The sequence below is a fragment of the Drosophila subobscura genome, chromosome A (assembly GCF_008121235.1).
Source record: "Drosophila subobscura isolate 14011-0131.10 chromosome A, UCBerk_Dsub_1.0, whole genome shotgun sequence".
Lineage (NCBI taxonomy): Eukaryota > Metazoa > Arthropoda > Insecta > Diptera > Drosophilidae > Drosophila > Drosophila subobscura.
The window spans coordinates 13,990,481-14,007,450 of NC_048530.1; the positions used below are offsets into that span (position 1 = coordinate 13,990,481).

The window sequence follows — 16,970 nt, forward strand, 5'->3', positions numbered from 1 at the left end:
AACTAAAATCCACACAAAATGTATATACCCATAAACATACACACACACACATCCATCGTTACATACATACAGATGTGTGTGTACATAAATACTGTACATACACACAAAACAGAGCCGCCAGTCATAAAAACACGAAAGGAGGGAACGAAGATTTGAACTGCGAAGCATTTGATACCCTTGACGATCATTTGCATACATTTGTATGGATGTATTTGCGCTATCAAAAAAGAGAAGAGGGGATAATCATTCATTTGCTAATACATATTTACGTACATATATGTAGATGTGTATCTGCAACTGCACACTCAAGTTATTTTTGGTCAAGAGTTGGATTCCCCCTTGACAATGCAATGAAAATGTGATATATCCTCCCCCTCTATAAGGGTATCAGAAATGTTGCAAAAAAAAAAAACAAAAAGGAGAGGAAAAAAGAAACCTAAATAAAAAAATTAAATGGAAATTTCTGAAATAAAGCACACGCACACAACTACACACACACACACCTACGAATACCCATACAATGTCGGTGGCGGAGGCAGAAAAAGCAGTTCAGTTCGCTTGTGTGAAAATTGGCAACGCTGCCTCAGCTAACGTACAAGCACTAAGGTACAAGCCAGGCGACGACGCCGGCAGACACAAAAACAAACACTGCGTCAGTAAGAACGTCGGACCGTCACTCGGTGAGAGTGACTGTCGACTGTCGGTCGGGTGAGAGCGACGGCCGGCCGTAGAGCGCAGCGCGTAGTTTTTGCGCAGCGCAGCACCGCACAGCAACAGCGGAGAGCAGCAACCCCAATGGCGAATTTGCTTCGTTCGTGCATATGGAAGAATCAATTTCGAAGGCGTCCTTCAATTTTTTAAATAGTATTCCCGTTTCGATAATCATTTTATATAAATACATAATTACATTAGAACTGTAATTTGAAGGCTCAATAAGAATTTCTGTTCTGCTCGAACATTTACCAAGTTCATGTAGTTTTTACCCAAACGTGGGCAAATGTTGTGCTAAATTCGCCACTGTGGTAGGTGCTGCTGTTGAGCTTACTCCTTCTTTTGCACACAAGCTTTGCACAATTTTTTTTTCGCTACAATTTGACACACAAAGCAGCTGTCAGCATAAGCACACATATATGTATGTATGCATACATATACTTTATATATATTATATATCAGCCAGTGCGATAGAGGGAGATCCAGACAAAGAGTGAGCGAGAGAGCTTGAGTCGAGAGAGGCGGGGCTGGGGCTGGGGCTGTTATCTACTGCGCATTGTCTTGAATGTTGTTTGCGTGTGTCTGTACGAAGCAAGAGAGTGTGAGAAGAAGAAGAAAAGGAAGTGTGTGTGTATGAGAGAAGATAAAGCACAAGTGTGTGTGTGCGAAAAGAAGTAGAAGAATAGAAGAAGCACAAGCAAGTGAAGGAGAATGTGTTTGTGTTTGCATGGCTTTGAAGAAGCAGAGCTAGAAGTGAGATGAAGCAGAAATAGAAGAGTATGTGTGTGTTTAGTATGTGTAGAAGTGGAGACTTGAATAACTATCGCAAATGCTCGTTGAATTGAAGGGGTTAGTTATCGGCAGCGGGGCAGACCTACCGACCGACCGTTGGTCTGTCTATCGGTTGGTCGGTCGGGTGAGACGGCACAAATCAACATGACACGACCAACGTCAACAGCAACTACAACAACAGAACCGGCACATTCAACTTACACACAGCAGAGCAGACGAAACGTACACACATACATCCCTATGTACATAGCATATGAATGTATGTGCTTATATGCGCAAAAGAGACAGACACTAGTGCTGATGGGGAGACTTGCTTGACAGGGGAGTCGGAAAGATGTGCATGGCAGGGTAGATGGTTTGACATATGTAAGTATGTATATATTATGTATGTATCCATGCATGTACATATGTACGTATGCCTCAGCGGAGTTGGGGAGACGTGCAGACAGAAATAAAAGGTGAGACGAAATGACTGGGGAGACGGCGAGTCGTGCATGATAGTGGTGACGGTACAACATACACTTCTCTGTAACAGTGCTGATGCATGCAATAGGAGAAGGGAAACTAGAAGAGAAGAAATGGTGAGACGGTGCGACATGGAATAGACATGTATGACAGACCGTGTGTGGGCCGCCGCATTGCTTGACAACGACTGATGAGCGCCCCTCTGCCAGCCCACCGCGGTGTCGATAGTGTGTGTTAGGTTGGATGTTCGAGGGAACAGAGCGACACACGAAACCAGCGTGTCAGCCAAGTCGAAATACGTAAAAAGAAAGCACAAAGGCAAAAACAGCAACAAAACCATCTCCGAATGATAATAAAAAAGCAAAATAAAACGAAAGCATACGGAGGAATGGAATGAGAGTGTACCGCAAATTCTCTGCATGCGCACATGGCTGCGTGCGTGCATGTGTAGCTTGTGTGTGTGTGTGTGTGCTGTGAGTGTGCATGATGAAACTTAAGGGGGAATGATGGAACTTTTGGTCGGTGGGGAAAAACGTGTATGGTGGCGTAACTTGAAGCTGGGCGACATGCAAAATATTCAGCGACTTGAAGTAAAATCCTTGGTAGAATGAAAAAGCCTCGGATAAAGCGCACGTTGTTGCATTGTGTGCACGGTGTAAGGTGGTGGATGGCGTTCGATTGCGCTGGGCTTGGCATTCGGATTACGTTAAAGGAGATGAGAGAAAACGGGTCATTCATTGGTGGAGTACCTTACCTTTCCCCGTTGGGGGTAGATGCATGGGACTGTTGCCTCATAATTCTCTAACGATCCACCGCACACCATCCGTTTATACCACGTGCTAGAACACTTGGCATATGTAACTGATGGAATCTTGCGCGGATGCACACGTAGTCCATTATGTGACAGCGGAAAATTCGGTGGAGCAGCATTTGGTTGTCTGGTTCATACAATACATAATATACAGGCGTAATAATTTTCATAAGGAAGTTTCACGGTCAAGGAATATGTATCATACAAACATACATATGTACATACATACATATGTATGTACATACATACATAAATATGTATGTAAATATATGAATGTAGGAAAGAGTCAATGCAATGATTGCTCTTTCGGAGTGGGTGGACAATCTTTCCCTTCTCCAAAATGGTGACATTTTCATGGAAGATTAAGTAAAGGGAGGCTGATTTTCCGTACAACAGCTCCTAATTGAGAAAATGATATGTAACTACTTTCAGTCTGAGTGATTCATACCCCTACAAATTTAGTAGATGGGGCTTTACTAGACCTGTGTACAATGTGTGATTTGTAAATATGTAATTAGTACCAACTCCCGCTGTCGACTATCAAATATGTTTATGATGATTGCATTATTCCAGGAACAGCTGTTAAGTTCAAGTCGCTAAGATAAGGCTTGGAACGTGATTCCCCTTGCCGTATTAAGTGCAATCATTGCCCCACCATCCGTTTCACGCTTTGTTGTTAATTTTCGGCTTATGCGTCTTATTTGGACTATTTATTATAGCACGGGCTTTTTGTTATACATACATACATACATATGTACATACATATGTACCCCTGAAGAGTATTTGTTTTGTTGTCGCTCAATTTTAAAACTTGGCACAGACCCATTTCTTTAGGAAGTATTTCAAAGATATCAAAGTTTGATCTGCAAGAGTATCTATACATTCATATGTACATTAATTTGGAGTTCTTCGGTTTGCTATTCTTTATTTCCTCTCCCACTTTTTATTTGTGTTAGTCTAATCAGAACCCCCGCTCTGTCGCTGCCTCCGCGGATCCACAATTAACTTTTTGTGATCTTGGCTCGCCGCAGAGCCAATTCACAGTTAGACCGGAGAAGAGAGACAGAACGACCGAACGAAAGAAAGAAAGAAAGACGGAAAGAAAGAGGGGGTCGTGTGAGCAAGAGTGGGACAGGGGGAAAGAGAGAGAGCAATAAACCTAACCTGAATCCGCAGCAACTGTCGGCGGCGGCTGGTGGGTGACATTGCATAGCCGCATTAGGGTGAAGAGAGAGAAAGAGCGGCCAGAGGGAGATAGAAGCCAAAGTAGCGCAACTTGCGGTGACAGCAACCACAACGAAAGAAACAAGAAACAACAGAAACAAGAGCAGCGAAAACTAGTGATGGACACGGGGCGTATTTTGATTAGGCCTGAACCTACAAACACAAAAACGAATTTTCAATAGAGAGCATCAGAATAAAGAGCTTTTGTAATTCGGATTATTTAATAAAAATCAAACAAATAGGGGACATATGTATTTAAATATGTTCATATGTATGCGTGTTCGTACATATGCTCCTCTTCGTGTTTAGTTCATAACTATCGTGATGCACGAGCGCGGTGTCTCTACCATCGCTAGCGAGAATGACAGCAGCAACAACAATTGCCGGTTTTGCGCGCGTAATCGATGCTGGCGTCGACGTCGACAGCAGCTTCAGCCACCAAAAATGATCTTGTATTACGTGTTGGCGTTTTGCATGTTGTTGCCTTTGTCGCTGCTGTTGTAGTTGTTTTTGTCGTTGGCTTCATTTGCGCATGAGATCGTTTTCTTGTTGTTGTTGCTTCAATCAAGTTACAGTTCCAGTTGTACCCCTCCACAGCACCATAGAAACCCCTTGCCAAAGACGGTCATGGCACCCAGCAACAACAGGCCAATCGTGTTTTTGTACATACATGCATACATACATATGTACAACTTACGTATAAATGAGTGTGTGTGTGCATGGTGGGGGAACCGGTTTCCTTTTACTGCTTGCATATTTTTAGCAACAAGTTGAAAAAGAGTTGCCCCTCGACAAAAATGAGACTTGGGTCGAGACTCGGACACTGGTTTCGAAGGGAAGTGTGGGGGAATGCTATGGTGCTGACTTAGCTAAAGTGCTGCCAGACACACACACACACACACAAGGCATGAAGAAGCACATGGACAGTCAGACAGAATAATGATAATGAAAACGTGTATAAAGATCGACAGAGAGACAGCGATCGGCATTCGCTTGTAACAAAACTGTTTTTTTCTTCTTGTGTACTCTGTCCATACAATCCGCGCCAAAAAGAGAATCAGAAAAGAGAAAAACACAAAGAAACGAGAGGAAAACAATAGCTTTGAAAGTCGTTGCTTTTTATACCCTTGCTAAGGTAGCCCTTTAATGTTGCACATTCCATTCAAAAGATTTTTATAGAGCGGAAAGACTCGTACACCATCACGCTATATTAATTATTATTCGAATCTGATTGGATTCATCTGCGTTGCAAACATCTTTTCAAAATACTTTTACCTCTCTTGCAGGAGAGGGTATAAAAGCCCCTACTCAAGCAGCTTGTCCGGGAAACGACAGAGTGGGATAGATAGCAAGAGAGAGAGAGAGAGAGAAGGTACAACCGCAAACATAGCCGCTGCGTCATTGACGTCGACAGCGACCGCAGCAGAGGCGACGCCGCGAAACAATTGCCGGCCATTGTTGTTGACGACGACGACCGACCGCGTCAATATTGTCGTTACCCTAACCATGAAGCAACTATAAAGGAGATCTCGTCGGTGGCAGAGTTACTCGCTACTTTCCCCAATTTTCAGTGCTCGTGTGCTTGTTATAGTTTCTTTATGGACCCCAAAGAGTAGGCAAGAACGAAATTGATGAAGAGCTGTGACATAATTATGCGCCAGACATTAATAATACAATATTTAATGCATTTATCACGTAAAACTACGATCTCTTTACCACAAGCTTATTTGTAGGGTATATCAAGATAGCGGTCTGTGCGAATTGTTTTGCTGATTTTTTTGTCTTCTCATTTTGTTACATTTGCTTTGCCATTCATATTTCTTTCTGTTTATTGTCGTTCCTCCTTCTCCGCACGCCTCAGAAGATGAGAGTGCGAGGGTGAGTGCAAAGGAGATTTGCAAAGAGCGGGAGGCGGAGGGAAAGAGAGAAGTAAACACAATGGCCACACTTTGACCCTGACTTTTAATGTATACATTCGCCGACGGACGACGGCCGGCCCCCGTGTTCCCCCTCTACCAGTGATCGGGCCGACACATGCTAAATTTTTGTTATTATTATGAATTGTGCTTTATGCATTCGTTTTACCCTTCCCACAGAAGGTATTATGATATTTAGCGGGCGTTTGATCAACGCAGTGAAAAGTCTCTTTGGATGAAAAACTGCCTGCTCTTTCCATAGTTCTTTGGGTAGCTATTCGCTCCATAAGGCCGTAGGTAGCCGGCATCCTGCCACCGCTGCCTGTGCCGCTCCACGTGGCAGCTCATTTGCCTAGGCAACGGGTGAGTTGGCTGAATGGTTTTTCATTTCAATTGAAAGGCAAATTATTTTTCTCTTCTTATCGCCAGCTGCTCAACGATATCATTTGCTCTTTGCCACACGACCTCTGCCACCCACCCACCACCATCTGCACACACTGACTCTGCTGCCTTTCTACATACCTCCCTCTGCTACCCATTGATAAAGCCTGCCAGACCAGGTTGCTGACCAGCGTATGGCCATGAGAACGGCTTATTTTTGCTCTATTCTATTTCATCTTCTCTTTTGTGTGGAGCGAGCACACGCACACGCGCACACACACACAGCCCTTCATTTAGGCTCTGATTGGGCAGATGCTGGGCGATGGCTTTTCCACCGGTGGTATTTGGTCTATGAATATGCATGACACTTTGTTTTACAGACATCTTCATCGGTGGAAAACGGTTCGTGCAGCGGCCAAAGGGGCTTTTCCAGCTGGAGCGAATACCAGTGGAGGGTACGCTGAGAGATAATGTAGTTATGGCAACGGGGCAATTAGAGGAACTAAGCTCGAAGTGATTTCTGTTATCACTATTACCACCTGCAAGCCAACAACTTAAATGTGGTCTTTAAATGCCGACAACAGTTCCTCGAGCTTCAGTTCCACTGAACTAAACGCCTAAATGAATTGAAATAGCACAGTTGCAAATGAACAACAAATCCTGAGGATAACTACACCATCACTGGCATTGAACTGTAGTTACATTTTTTTGTTTGCATTAGAGTCCCGCCGCAACGGACTCATCAAAAAATGCGGTGCTTTCTCCATGCATTGTTGTCCTCCAAGCTTCATATCCACCCTGGAATAACACACTCCTCCGGCTTTCATGCAAAACTAGAATTTCTAACAGATTTCATTTTGTAAACAAACACAATACAGTCTACCCAGAGAGCATGCACTTTGCCCACTCTGGTCATGCTGGGCGCAGAGCGATATACATATATGGCATAACTCAGTACTGGGCTTTACATTTAATTGTCCAAGTCTAAGAAATGCCCATGTGTACATACATACATACAAACATGAATGCACAAACATACACTCATATAAACTGACTGACCACTGGGTATAACAGTAGTGACGCGTACGAAGCGTCTTACAACGTTCTTCCTCGTTTTATTTTCCTATGCAAGGCAAAAAGTTTGAACGCTTAGAGCGAATCAATGCTGGATTTCTTCTTGCTCATGCCAAAAACAAACTCCAGCCAGCTCTTCATGCGCCCAGAAGAGGAAGCGATGCTAGCTGCTGGTGGAAGGCGAACCCCGAACCAAGTACAGTGGCGGGCGTGACATTGTGTCCTTCCTGCACCTGCACACGCACCTAACGGGACCGATCCAGCACACAATACAAACAAACAGAGCAGCGCAGACGCATTTGCCTCTACGGCCGTAATGGTGGCACGCTTGCGCCGCTTGGGGGCAGGCAAGCGACTGGCCGCCAGATGTGGCTGTGCATCTAATTATAGAAGCGACCCCTGCAGGCCTAGGCGATGCAGCCTCGGGCCGCATCCCTTGTCTTGTGGCAGCACAGAGAACAGTTTGGTTTAGGCTGGCGGCAAAGAAGCAGCAGCAGCAGCATCACCTACGTACACAATGTCTTCGTTTGGAATGCGCGGCATGAGTCAGCCGCTGGGCATCAGGATCTGCTGCTGTCGCGTCTGTACGTGCATTAACTTTGGCTTCGTCCTGTCGCGGGTGGGACTGCTCAAGCTGATGCAGCTGGGCCTGGCCATGCTCTGCGAGGGCCTGCTCATACGCTACGGTGTGCCCTATGCGGACTCGATTGGGCAGGCGCTCACCAGCTTTCTGGCCACCACAGGACACTGCTTCACCACAACGGGCATACTGCTGCTGTGCTATGGCTTCTCCGAGAAGTCATACGGTCTCATTCGACAGTCGCTGTTTGTGAGTAGCCAGCGGACTAGCATCGAGATGCATTGATGGAGAGTTCTCTTGTGTCCTCCGTTTTGCAGGAGACTTTGTTTAATGGCCTGGCCGCCTGCATGTACTTCAGCTCGTCCAGCTACATGGGCTTCGCGTGCGTTGTGTGGCTGCATCCGCAGTTCCTGGTGCGTCCCGGCTTCTGGGCATATCCGGCCATGACCGCCTGCTATGTAAGTGTAGAATCTGTGCAGCATCGAATGGCCATCCAACTCTAATTCTACTCCCTTTCTGCTCCAGTACATGGGCTATGCGGCGGGACTGCTGCACGCCATCGATGCCTTTTTAGCCTTCAAGCACTTCAGGGGAGGAGGGCGCTAGAGTCACTAGCGTGGGGTTTGATTGTAAAACATTTATCAGCATTTATAAGGCACACCTTTCCGTGGGTTAGAAGTTAAACATTAAAAATTGCATTAAACGTAGAAATATAATTATGAACTTGGTTCTGGTAGCACCAACGACTGGAACTGGAGATTAGAAAGGGATCAGAGCTGAGGGAGCGTCGGTCCTAGGCCATCTTATTAGCTTCCGTCTTGAACTTTCTGCAAGCACACGAAAAATGAACAAGGCATAAGAGTGAAGGAAGGCAAAGGGCAGACCCACTTGAGTTGCTTTAGGGCCTGGCTGGTTTCGAAGTCAGCTTTTAGCAGACCAATTCGCACCCAGCGCGGACGCTCGTGTATGACCTTGTGGATGATGAACTTGAGGCCCAGCAGCAGATGCTCGAATATGACAAACGACAGATCCGGCACCGAGGGCAGCCAGTGCGAGAAGAATTCTCTGCAAAAGAGAGCGAGAGAGCATAAAAGGTAAATTCCAACTTGGATTTGGAGCATTCAATGCACTCACTTGACATTCGGCTGGAGGAAGAGCAGGCCGCAGTTGCTCAGCAGCGACATGACGGACAGCAGCTCAAAGGCCAGCTGCCAGGCGCCAATATTCTTGGCCCTGCGCGCAAACGGACGCTTGAAGATGTTGCACAGCTTGAACATGTCGATGTGGACGGCAAACACATTGTTGACGAGTGCCCCAATGGCGGCGAAGGGGGCCACGGCGGCAAAGAGCACAACGAAGCCGAATTGTATGCACACCTGCAGATAGTCCTCGTATGTGGAATGGTAGGCATCCAGGCCGGACTCGTAGAACGATTGCTCGTAGCGTGGCTGGTCGCTGATGTTGTCCAGCTTCTCCGCGGCCACCTCGCGATGGCGAAACTTGACGTACTTCTGCCGCAGCACGGCCATCAGGGGTATGCCGATCTCCTGGGCAATGCACAGCAGCTGGAATATGAGCAGCTGCATCATCAGCTGGTACTTGAGCTGCTTGAGGTCCTGCAGCACGAAGGCGATGTAGAACTGCGAGAAGAAGTTGTTGACAATCTCGAAGAGCATCAGCTTGTTCACCCGATGCCGGTCGTACTGCGAGCGTGTGCGATGGTTCTCCAGCTTGGTGAGGAATGTGGCCAGCTTCTCGTAGGCCCACGAGAAGATGGCTATCAGAATGGACTGCACAATGACCGGCACGTACAGCAGCCACGAGTCGGCGCCGAAGTCGGCCAGCACCTCGGCCTCGATCTGGAACTGGTAGAGGGCAAACCAGCCGGCGGCCACCACACAGGCCAGCACCACCGGATACGAGATGCAGTACATTTGCAGGTACGTGTAGCGCATGGGGTAATGCAGCGTCATCTTGCCGGTGATCGGATCGGGCTTGAGCTGGCCCTGATACGCCGAGCGCGGCTTGTCCAGGCTGCTCATCTCGATGGTGCCCCAGCGGTACGAGTAGCCAGCACATTTGCGCTTCCACAGCTCCAGAAAGATCTACAAACGAAACGACAGTCTCAAGCGATATTCCCATTGCTGCTTGGACATTGGACATTGACTCACAGTTGTCCAGACCACATAGAAGCTGCAAACGATCGAGAGATTCAGCTTGAAGAGATACTGCAGTATGCCAAAGACAGCGGGAAAGATGAGGGCCTTCGTGTAGAACTCGATGAAGCCGAAGTAGAGGCCAATGCTGGAGCCAAAGTAGTTGCGAATATCCTCAATGGGCAGCTGGGTGCGCTTCAAGTTCCAATTGAAGCGATCCAAATAGAGCTGAAACAGAGAGAGAGAGAGAGAGCGGAAGCCTGAGCAAATGCTGCTCCTAGTCTGCCCCCGAGGGACACTCACAATATCGTGCAGCGGAAACATATCCTCGATGTAGCCCTTCTGTATGTAGGACTTGATCGGTGGCTTGATCACGTCCTTGATCAGCACGGGTATCTCGCAGTAGCGCAGAATCTGATCCTTGCCCATGCCGGGCAGCAGAAAGTCAGAGATGCAGCCGTTGTTGAACTTTTGCATGCTGCCAGTGGTCGTCTTCTTCTCCAGCTCGGCCACATCGGCCAGCCGCAGCAACGTATCCAAGCTGGCCGACAAATAAAGATACTTTTCGGTTTTCCTAGTTAAGAGAAGAGAATGCCATCGAAAGGGATTGCTCTGGTTGAATGTGAATGTGTGGCACGCACGGCTTGGCTTACCCCACAATTTCCAGTGTTGTTTGTATGCCAAACTCTTGGATAATCTTCTCCACATCCTGACAGTGGCGCAGCTTGGCCTTCTCCGTGAATATGATGACTATTTGCGTCTGCAAGCGAGAGAGATGGAAGGTTTTTTCAGGCTTCAGGCTCATTCCCCCACTACTGACTGACCTTGTCGAAGGGTTCGGCCACGTCGGTGTCGTCATCGCCCTGTAGGGTGCGCTGCCTCTGCAGCGCCTCAAGCTTCAGGCTCCGCTGACGGCGAAACAGTTGATTTTCAATGATATTACGGGTGCGTGGTCCTGGACCTGGCCAACAGAAGCAACAAACAACAAATTATGGCACGTAAGAGCAAATTTTCATTGCACTTTACTCACTTTTGGCATCTTCAGACATCATTTATCTATGATGATAGTGGGTGAGTGGCAGTCCTCAGTTGTTGTCTCTGTGCTGGCTGCTGTGCTGGGACTAATAACAATAACGCAAGCCAAAAAAGCCACAAGAATATTTTGCTACAGTGGCATATGAGTAAGTGTAAGGAAAGTGTGCGGCTGTTGCTGTGGCTGTGGCTATGCCTGTGCCTGTGCCTCTCTCTCTCTGTGCGTCTCGCTGGCCCTGTAGTTGTGCGTTTCTCTGGTTTGTGTTTGTGTCGCTTGCGCCAATGCCAAAATACCAATTTAATAATGCCAGAATATGTATTTCTGCCTGTGCCACAACAGCAGAGAAACAGAAACAGAAACAATCTTGCACTGGCTTTTGCCGGTTCTGCTTTGGCCTGTTGCTCTTGTTGTTGTTGTGGTTGCTGCTGGCGTGTACCGGATGGCGCATCTCTCAGTCTTGTGACGTCACATCGACAACGGTGTGTTATCGAATTGGATTAGCATCAAAAAAATGCAAAAGTCATAATTGATTTAATTAATAAACTGATTGGATTTTTCAATTCAATTCCCTCTTTCCCGCCCGCTTTTGTAGACCAACAAAACATTTATCGATTATGACATGCAGCTCTGCTCAGAAATGAGCCATTTCAGCATAACGTGACTCAAAGAGGAAGCAATTCCCGTGCATATGTAGTTACTGTGTCACTGTGATTACTACGTTCACAGTAATATGCGCAGCTCTGACATTTCGCAGTCTGGCAACCCTTTCAACAGCTGATGGCCCTCTGGTGCCGCGCGCGCTCCCTCAACGTTGTGATGCAATTTTGTTGTTTTCGGCCTAAAAGTGAAAGTTTTGACTGACCAACAACAAGGAAATCCTCTGTAGACGAACCCCTGACATTTCCATGGCACAACCATTGAGCCAAGGCAACAAATTCAAGCAAAACAAGGGGTAAACACACAAACTCCAAAGGGCAGGCCAGCCGATGAGCAAAGCAACAGCCGAGTGGCCAATGTGCGGTCCAATTGGTGTTGGCCGGGTATCATCGGGGGCCACTAGCTGGGCCTAACCTCAAAGCACGCACACAATTCGAGAGTCGAGCCGAGCCAGGGAGAGTCATCCGCACAAAAAAACCAGTCGAAATCCCTTTTCGCATTGCAACCAAATTGAAAGTGTTCAAAATTGAAAAGTCATGCATCGCAACGTACCGGCAACATGGACCGGCAGCCTGCTGCCCTTCCGTGTCTCCACCACAACAAAGGTAAGCAGAGCAGAAACATTTCTGGAACCATTTTCACCGTCTAAACCCATTGGGCAGGTCGTCATCTTCTCCCTGACCGCTGGCGTGGCTCTGATGGGCGTTCTATCGCGTTTCTTGCGTCGCCGCAAGCCACCACGTCCGCCGCGTCGGGCCAGGAAGTATACAAATCGTAGGACGAGGAACAGCATGCGCAGTCCCAATGATCTGCTGTCGATTGCCGGCTCCAAGGCCTCGGCACGCTCGGGCAGCCCGGTAGGCTCGACAATCGCCTATTCGGATCGCCTGTCCATGGCGTCGGGCTCCATTGGCATTATGGGTGCGAGTGGCACGAATGCTGGGCCCACGGCTGTCACCCAGCTGACCGTACAGCAGCTGGGCGTCATGGGCATGGAGGCCCTGGACACGGTCATCAACTTCTGGGAGGATGCACTGGCCGCACACTATTCGCCGGGCGGATTTCCCGCCTCGCTGACCACGGCCGAGGACTCGGAGTTCTGTCGCGAGATCCAGAACCTTCTGGAGATGGCCTACACGCTGCAGGAGCAGAGTGAGCTGCTCTTCCTGGACCAGCGATCGGTGCTGTTTCGCGAGGAACATTCCATAGACGAGGCCGAGGAGGATCGCCTCACTGCCGGCGGTGGCGGTGGCGGTGGCGTCGGCGGCGATGACGAGGATCGCAACTCCCGCAAGTCGGGCAGCGTCCTCAGCAGAGCCGGCTCCGATCCGAATTTCGATTCAGCGGAGAGTTTCGCCTCGGCGCTGGACCAGGTGGCCGACCTGCGTGAGTTTGATGGCTTTATCGAGACCTCGTACGAGGAGTATCCGCTGTTCCAGAGCGCCCTGAAGCACCACGATGAGTACACCGTGCCGTGTCGCACCATTCGAGCGGAGCTAGTGCACTGCAGCACCGACACCGAGTACCTGGCGAAGCTCCACTGCGTTCGTCTGGCCTTTCAGTTTCTCTTCAAGGACCCGGCCGTGGGCCAGTGGATCTGCGATGCGGGCAGGCAGATCCTCACCGATCTGCTCTGTCTGGGCGACAAGGACACGAAGGAGTTTCTCGTTGGCTACGAGGACATGGTGAACTTCCTGAAGGACCCCAATGCCTGGCCCCTGATCCAAATGGAGCTGGAGCAGCGCAACGTCAAGGCAATGACCTTCTACGACATCTGCCTGGACTTTATCATCCTCGACTCGTTCAAGGACCTGGACACGCCGCCGGCCAGTGTCACGGCTGTCGTCCAAAATCGTTGGCTCTCCAATGGCTTCAAGGAGACGGTAAGAGCAATGCATTTCAAGTGCAACCCAAGCCCGGCATTCGATTCATGTGTTGCTCCATTCCACAGGCTCTGACGACGGCCGTGTGGTCGGTGCTGAAGGCGAAGAAGCGGATGCTGAAGTTCCCCAATGGATTCATGTCCCACTTCTATGTGATATCCGAGCAGATATCACCGCTGATGGCGTGGGGCTTCTTTGGGCCCAACGAGAATCTGCGCGACATTTGTCACTACTTCCGCGAGCAGCTGCTGTCCTTCCTGGTGGACATCTTCAGCTTCCAGAAGAGTCGCTTCACCACCATCGAGGACTTCTCGCAGGATGTCCTGCAGCACATGCAGACGCGCGTCAACAACATAGGCGTGAAGTTTAGCCAGTAGTTGGCCCCGGTACCCGGAACCTATTCCTTCCCCACTTTGATTCTAAAAGCTCCAACAAGTTGACTAATTTTAAAGCCATCAAACATCCACATACCGAACACCCAGTGCCCCAGCCATTACCCTAGGGAAAAGTGTCGCCATCATCATTCTCTTTTCGTATGATTAAGCATTTAAGAGTCGCCACAAACACATGTGTAAAATAAAACTGTTTACGCCTGCCTCCAAAGCCAGAAATCCAGCTGCGCGTTATCCCCGCTTGCAGCTGCGTCAGCAAACAAAATCAAAGCTACATTTCGACCAAAGACGCGATCTCTCCATGCCACTGCCACTCCCAGTCGTTGCTGGCAGCTGGTGGCAACAACTTGGATTTAAATCGAAGAATGTCGCGAGCCCTGGACTTGTGCTGCTGCCTCCTGTCGCTGTGCTCCTTTGTGAGTGTCAGACAGATCGTAGGTGCGGTGCTGACGCTGACGCTGATGCTGATGCTTGACTGTTTGCAGATCGCCTGCTTTGGAGCCCTCGAAATGCTCAACAGGATTGTGCACATCAATGCGGATGCGCCCGTTCATGTGGCTGTGCGCTTGCCGAATGACGTCTCGGCACGCTGCAGCAGGACCATAATTGTGGACAACATGCAGGCGCCGCATCTCACCTGGCTGGAGCTCTTCTACATGCGCTGGACAATGGTGCTGACGCTGTTCTACTCGTTCGTTGTCATGATACTGATTCGCGCCAAATACGTGAGCCACTTTCAGATCAATCAGATCACCTCCAATGTGGTGAGTGCCCAGCACATTTGACTAGTTTGCATCTCGATTGTACTCCACCATCCGCCAGATGATGCTTGTGGGCACTGGCCTGGCCGTTGTTCTGCTCACTTCCACCATGATGCTGCACGAGCGCATGCCCTTTGTGGAGGTGTGGTGCAACAACTTCGTCGTCTACTATCTGTTCTTTGTCGATCTGAACACCTTCGTGGGCGTCCTCTACTTCATTTACACCTCCTGCCGCCTGCTTGTGAACGGCGTCGACGGGAACGAGCCGCCAGCCATTTTCATGTGATCCCAGCAACCGCCAGGAACACTTCCACCCCACAGCCCAAACACACACACAAATCATTCAACTAAAATATTTGGCAACCGCTCAACATTACACATTCAAATTCCTTTGTACAAAATAAACAAATTTCCTCAAAGTAAAATTATTTTAGTACTTTAGAAGCAATGGCGGAACGTCGCCACCGAGAACACTCACACGTCGAGAGCCTCCCATACGCGAACGACCCCCGTTCGCGCGGCGAGGGACCCGAGTTGGACCACCAGGATTTCTTCGACGTTGAGGTCCCAGTGGAGGCGGCCACAGGCCGTGATCTTCGGCTGTGCGCAACTTTTTTGGCAATCACACTGGTTGGGTGCTGTCTGCTCTTCATGTTCTTCGCCAGGAGCGCCACAATCGGTGCATTCGCACCGGAAGAAGTGCAAGCTGGCCAGAACGTACGTGAGCGTGCCATGTCCTGGCGCGACTCTAAGACTGCCGTCGCCGCTGCTGTGGCCGCGGCCGAAGAGAGAGCGTCTCGCTGCTACTTCTGCAATCAACCGATGCACGTGCAGAAAAGCATCAATCAGATTGGCCAGCTGGTCGTCGGGCAGGACAAGGCGCTCTTCCAGTTGGAGCAGGAGCTGAGCCGCGATCGCACGTTGTGTTCGGTCGCATTGCTCGGCCCGCCTGGCGTTGGCAAGACGATGACGGCCACAGCTCTGATGAAGATTTTCCCGTGGCCCCAGAATGTGCGCAGCTTCTCGTGGAACAGCAAGGCAATGGTAACGGGCAAGGACGAGGTCGTGAAGTTCCGCAAGTTGCGCCACTTCATAAATCAATTGTCGAGCTGCGGCAGGAACATTCATGTCATTGACGACTTGCAAGTGGATGACAAGGACGTTGTGCCCATCTACAACGAAATGATTCTGAATCGCGAAGGCATGCTCGACGACACGATGGCGCCTCAGACGGTTTTGGTTGTTTACATCTTCAACCTGGAGAAACAGCACCTGGAGGAGCACCAGAAGCTCCTTCAGGGCCTGTCGGACGCCACCACCCCGATAAACTTCCGTTCGTTTGGTGTTGAGGAGCTGAAGCTGTGCCTGGAGAGCGAGCTGAAGGCCATGAAGTACTCGCTCCAGAAGGAAGCCGAGGCTGCCGTACTGAAGGGAGCCACCGAGCAAATCGACACTGCTGGCTGTAAATCGCTGCGTCCACTCATCGAGCAGCTTGGGAAACCACTTCCAGCTGATTCTGACTGAAGATCACATGCAATTATATAGTAATAAAGTTTGAATAATGAGTCCATCCGCGTGCTTTTGTTATTTTTGTTGTCGGTGCCACGCTCTGGCAACATGCACTGCTTTACGCGAAAGAGATTTACATTTACTGTAGTTATGCATGCATGACACCAGGTGGCTTAACATGCTGCTACATGCTTAACATAGGCTTAACCGACCACTGTTAATTCCCTGTTAGATGCATGCAAAATCCTGGAACGCATTTAATAAATTTCAAATGAAAGAACGCACATACATATTTATATAATTGGAGTTTTATTCAAACAAATTGCTTTCATTTGGTTGGCTTTTGTGTTGGGATTGCAGTTCGGACTTCCATGCAGGTTTCAGCAGGGTTTCGCTCAATTGAGCAAGACCCAGACTCAGACTAAACATATGTATGCCAGAGGAGTTCTTTGCTTTTTTGTGTGTGGTAGATATATGTATATAGGAAATTGCTTGATATAGTAGATGCAAACAATTGCAAACTCTTGAAAAATCAAACAAACATCACGGAATCCGAGACGATTCCACATTTGCTTAACTATGAATGGAAGGGCAACCCCATGCCCCATTTTGATATTTCACATCA

The 16,970-nt window shown here is 48.7% G+C and overlaps 4 protein-coding genes across 4 annotated transcripts; 3 read left to right on the plus strand and 1 right to left on the minus strand.

Annotated features, from left to right (window-relative positions):
• Positions 1 to 7,822: 7,822 nt before the first annotated feature.
• LOC117903141 (protein singles bar) lies at positions 7,823 to 8,661 on the plus strand. The gene is made up of 3 exons (XM_034814979.1): positions 7,823 to 8,203; positions 8,272 to 8,412; positions 8,480 to 8,661. Exons 1-3 carry the CDS (start codon positions 7,892 to 7,894, stop codon positions 8,558 to 8,560), a joined length of 534 nt encoding a protein of 177 aa, XP_034670870.1. The 5' UTR covers positions 7,823 to 7,891; the 3' UTR covers positions 8,561 to 8,661.
• On the minus strand, positions 8,572 to 11,671 carry LOC117903112 (anoctamin-10). Its single transcript, XM_034814938.1, has 8 exons — positions 11,141 to 11,671; positions 10,935 to 11,071; positions 10,764 to 10,870; positions 10,414 to 10,684; positions 10,126 to 10,338; positions 9,089 to 10,059; positions 8,843 to 9,019; positions 8,572 to 8,781 (listed from the first exon to the last, which is right to left on the minus strand). The coding sequence occupies exons 1-8, from the start codon at positions 11,160 to 11,162 to the stop codon at positions 8,748 to 8,750; spliced, it is 1,932 nt and encodes a 643-aa protein (XP_034670829.1). The 5' UTR covers positions 11,163 to 11,671; the 3' UTR covers positions 8,572 to 8,747.
• Positions 11,672 to 11,882: 211 nt separating this feature from the next.
• Positions 11,883 to 14,288, plus strand: LOC117903119 (mitoguardin). The gene is made up of 3 exons (XM_034814946.1): positions 11,883 to 12,405; positions 12,463 to 13,683; positions 13,752 to 14,288. The coding sequence occupies exons 1-3, from the start codon at positions 12,337 to 12,339 to the stop codon at positions 14,058 to 14,060; spliced, it is 1,599 nt and encodes a 532-aa protein (XP_034670837.1). The 5' UTR covers positions 11,883 to 12,336; the 3' UTR covers positions 14,061 to 14,288.
• An 83-nt stretch (positions 14,289 to 14,371) lies between these two features.
• Positions 14,372 to 15,182, plus strand: LOC117903140. The gene is made up of 3 exons (XM_034814978.1): positions 14,372 to 14,491; positions 14,561 to 14,839; positions 14,898 to 15,182. Exons 1-3 carry the CDS (start codon positions 14,441 to 14,443, stop codon positions 15,120 to 15,122), a joined length of 555 nt encoding a protein of 184 aa, XP_034670869.1. The 5' UTR covers positions 14,372 to 14,440; the 3' UTR covers positions 15,123 to 15,182.
• Positions 15,183 to 16,970: the final 1,788 nt, after the last annotated feature.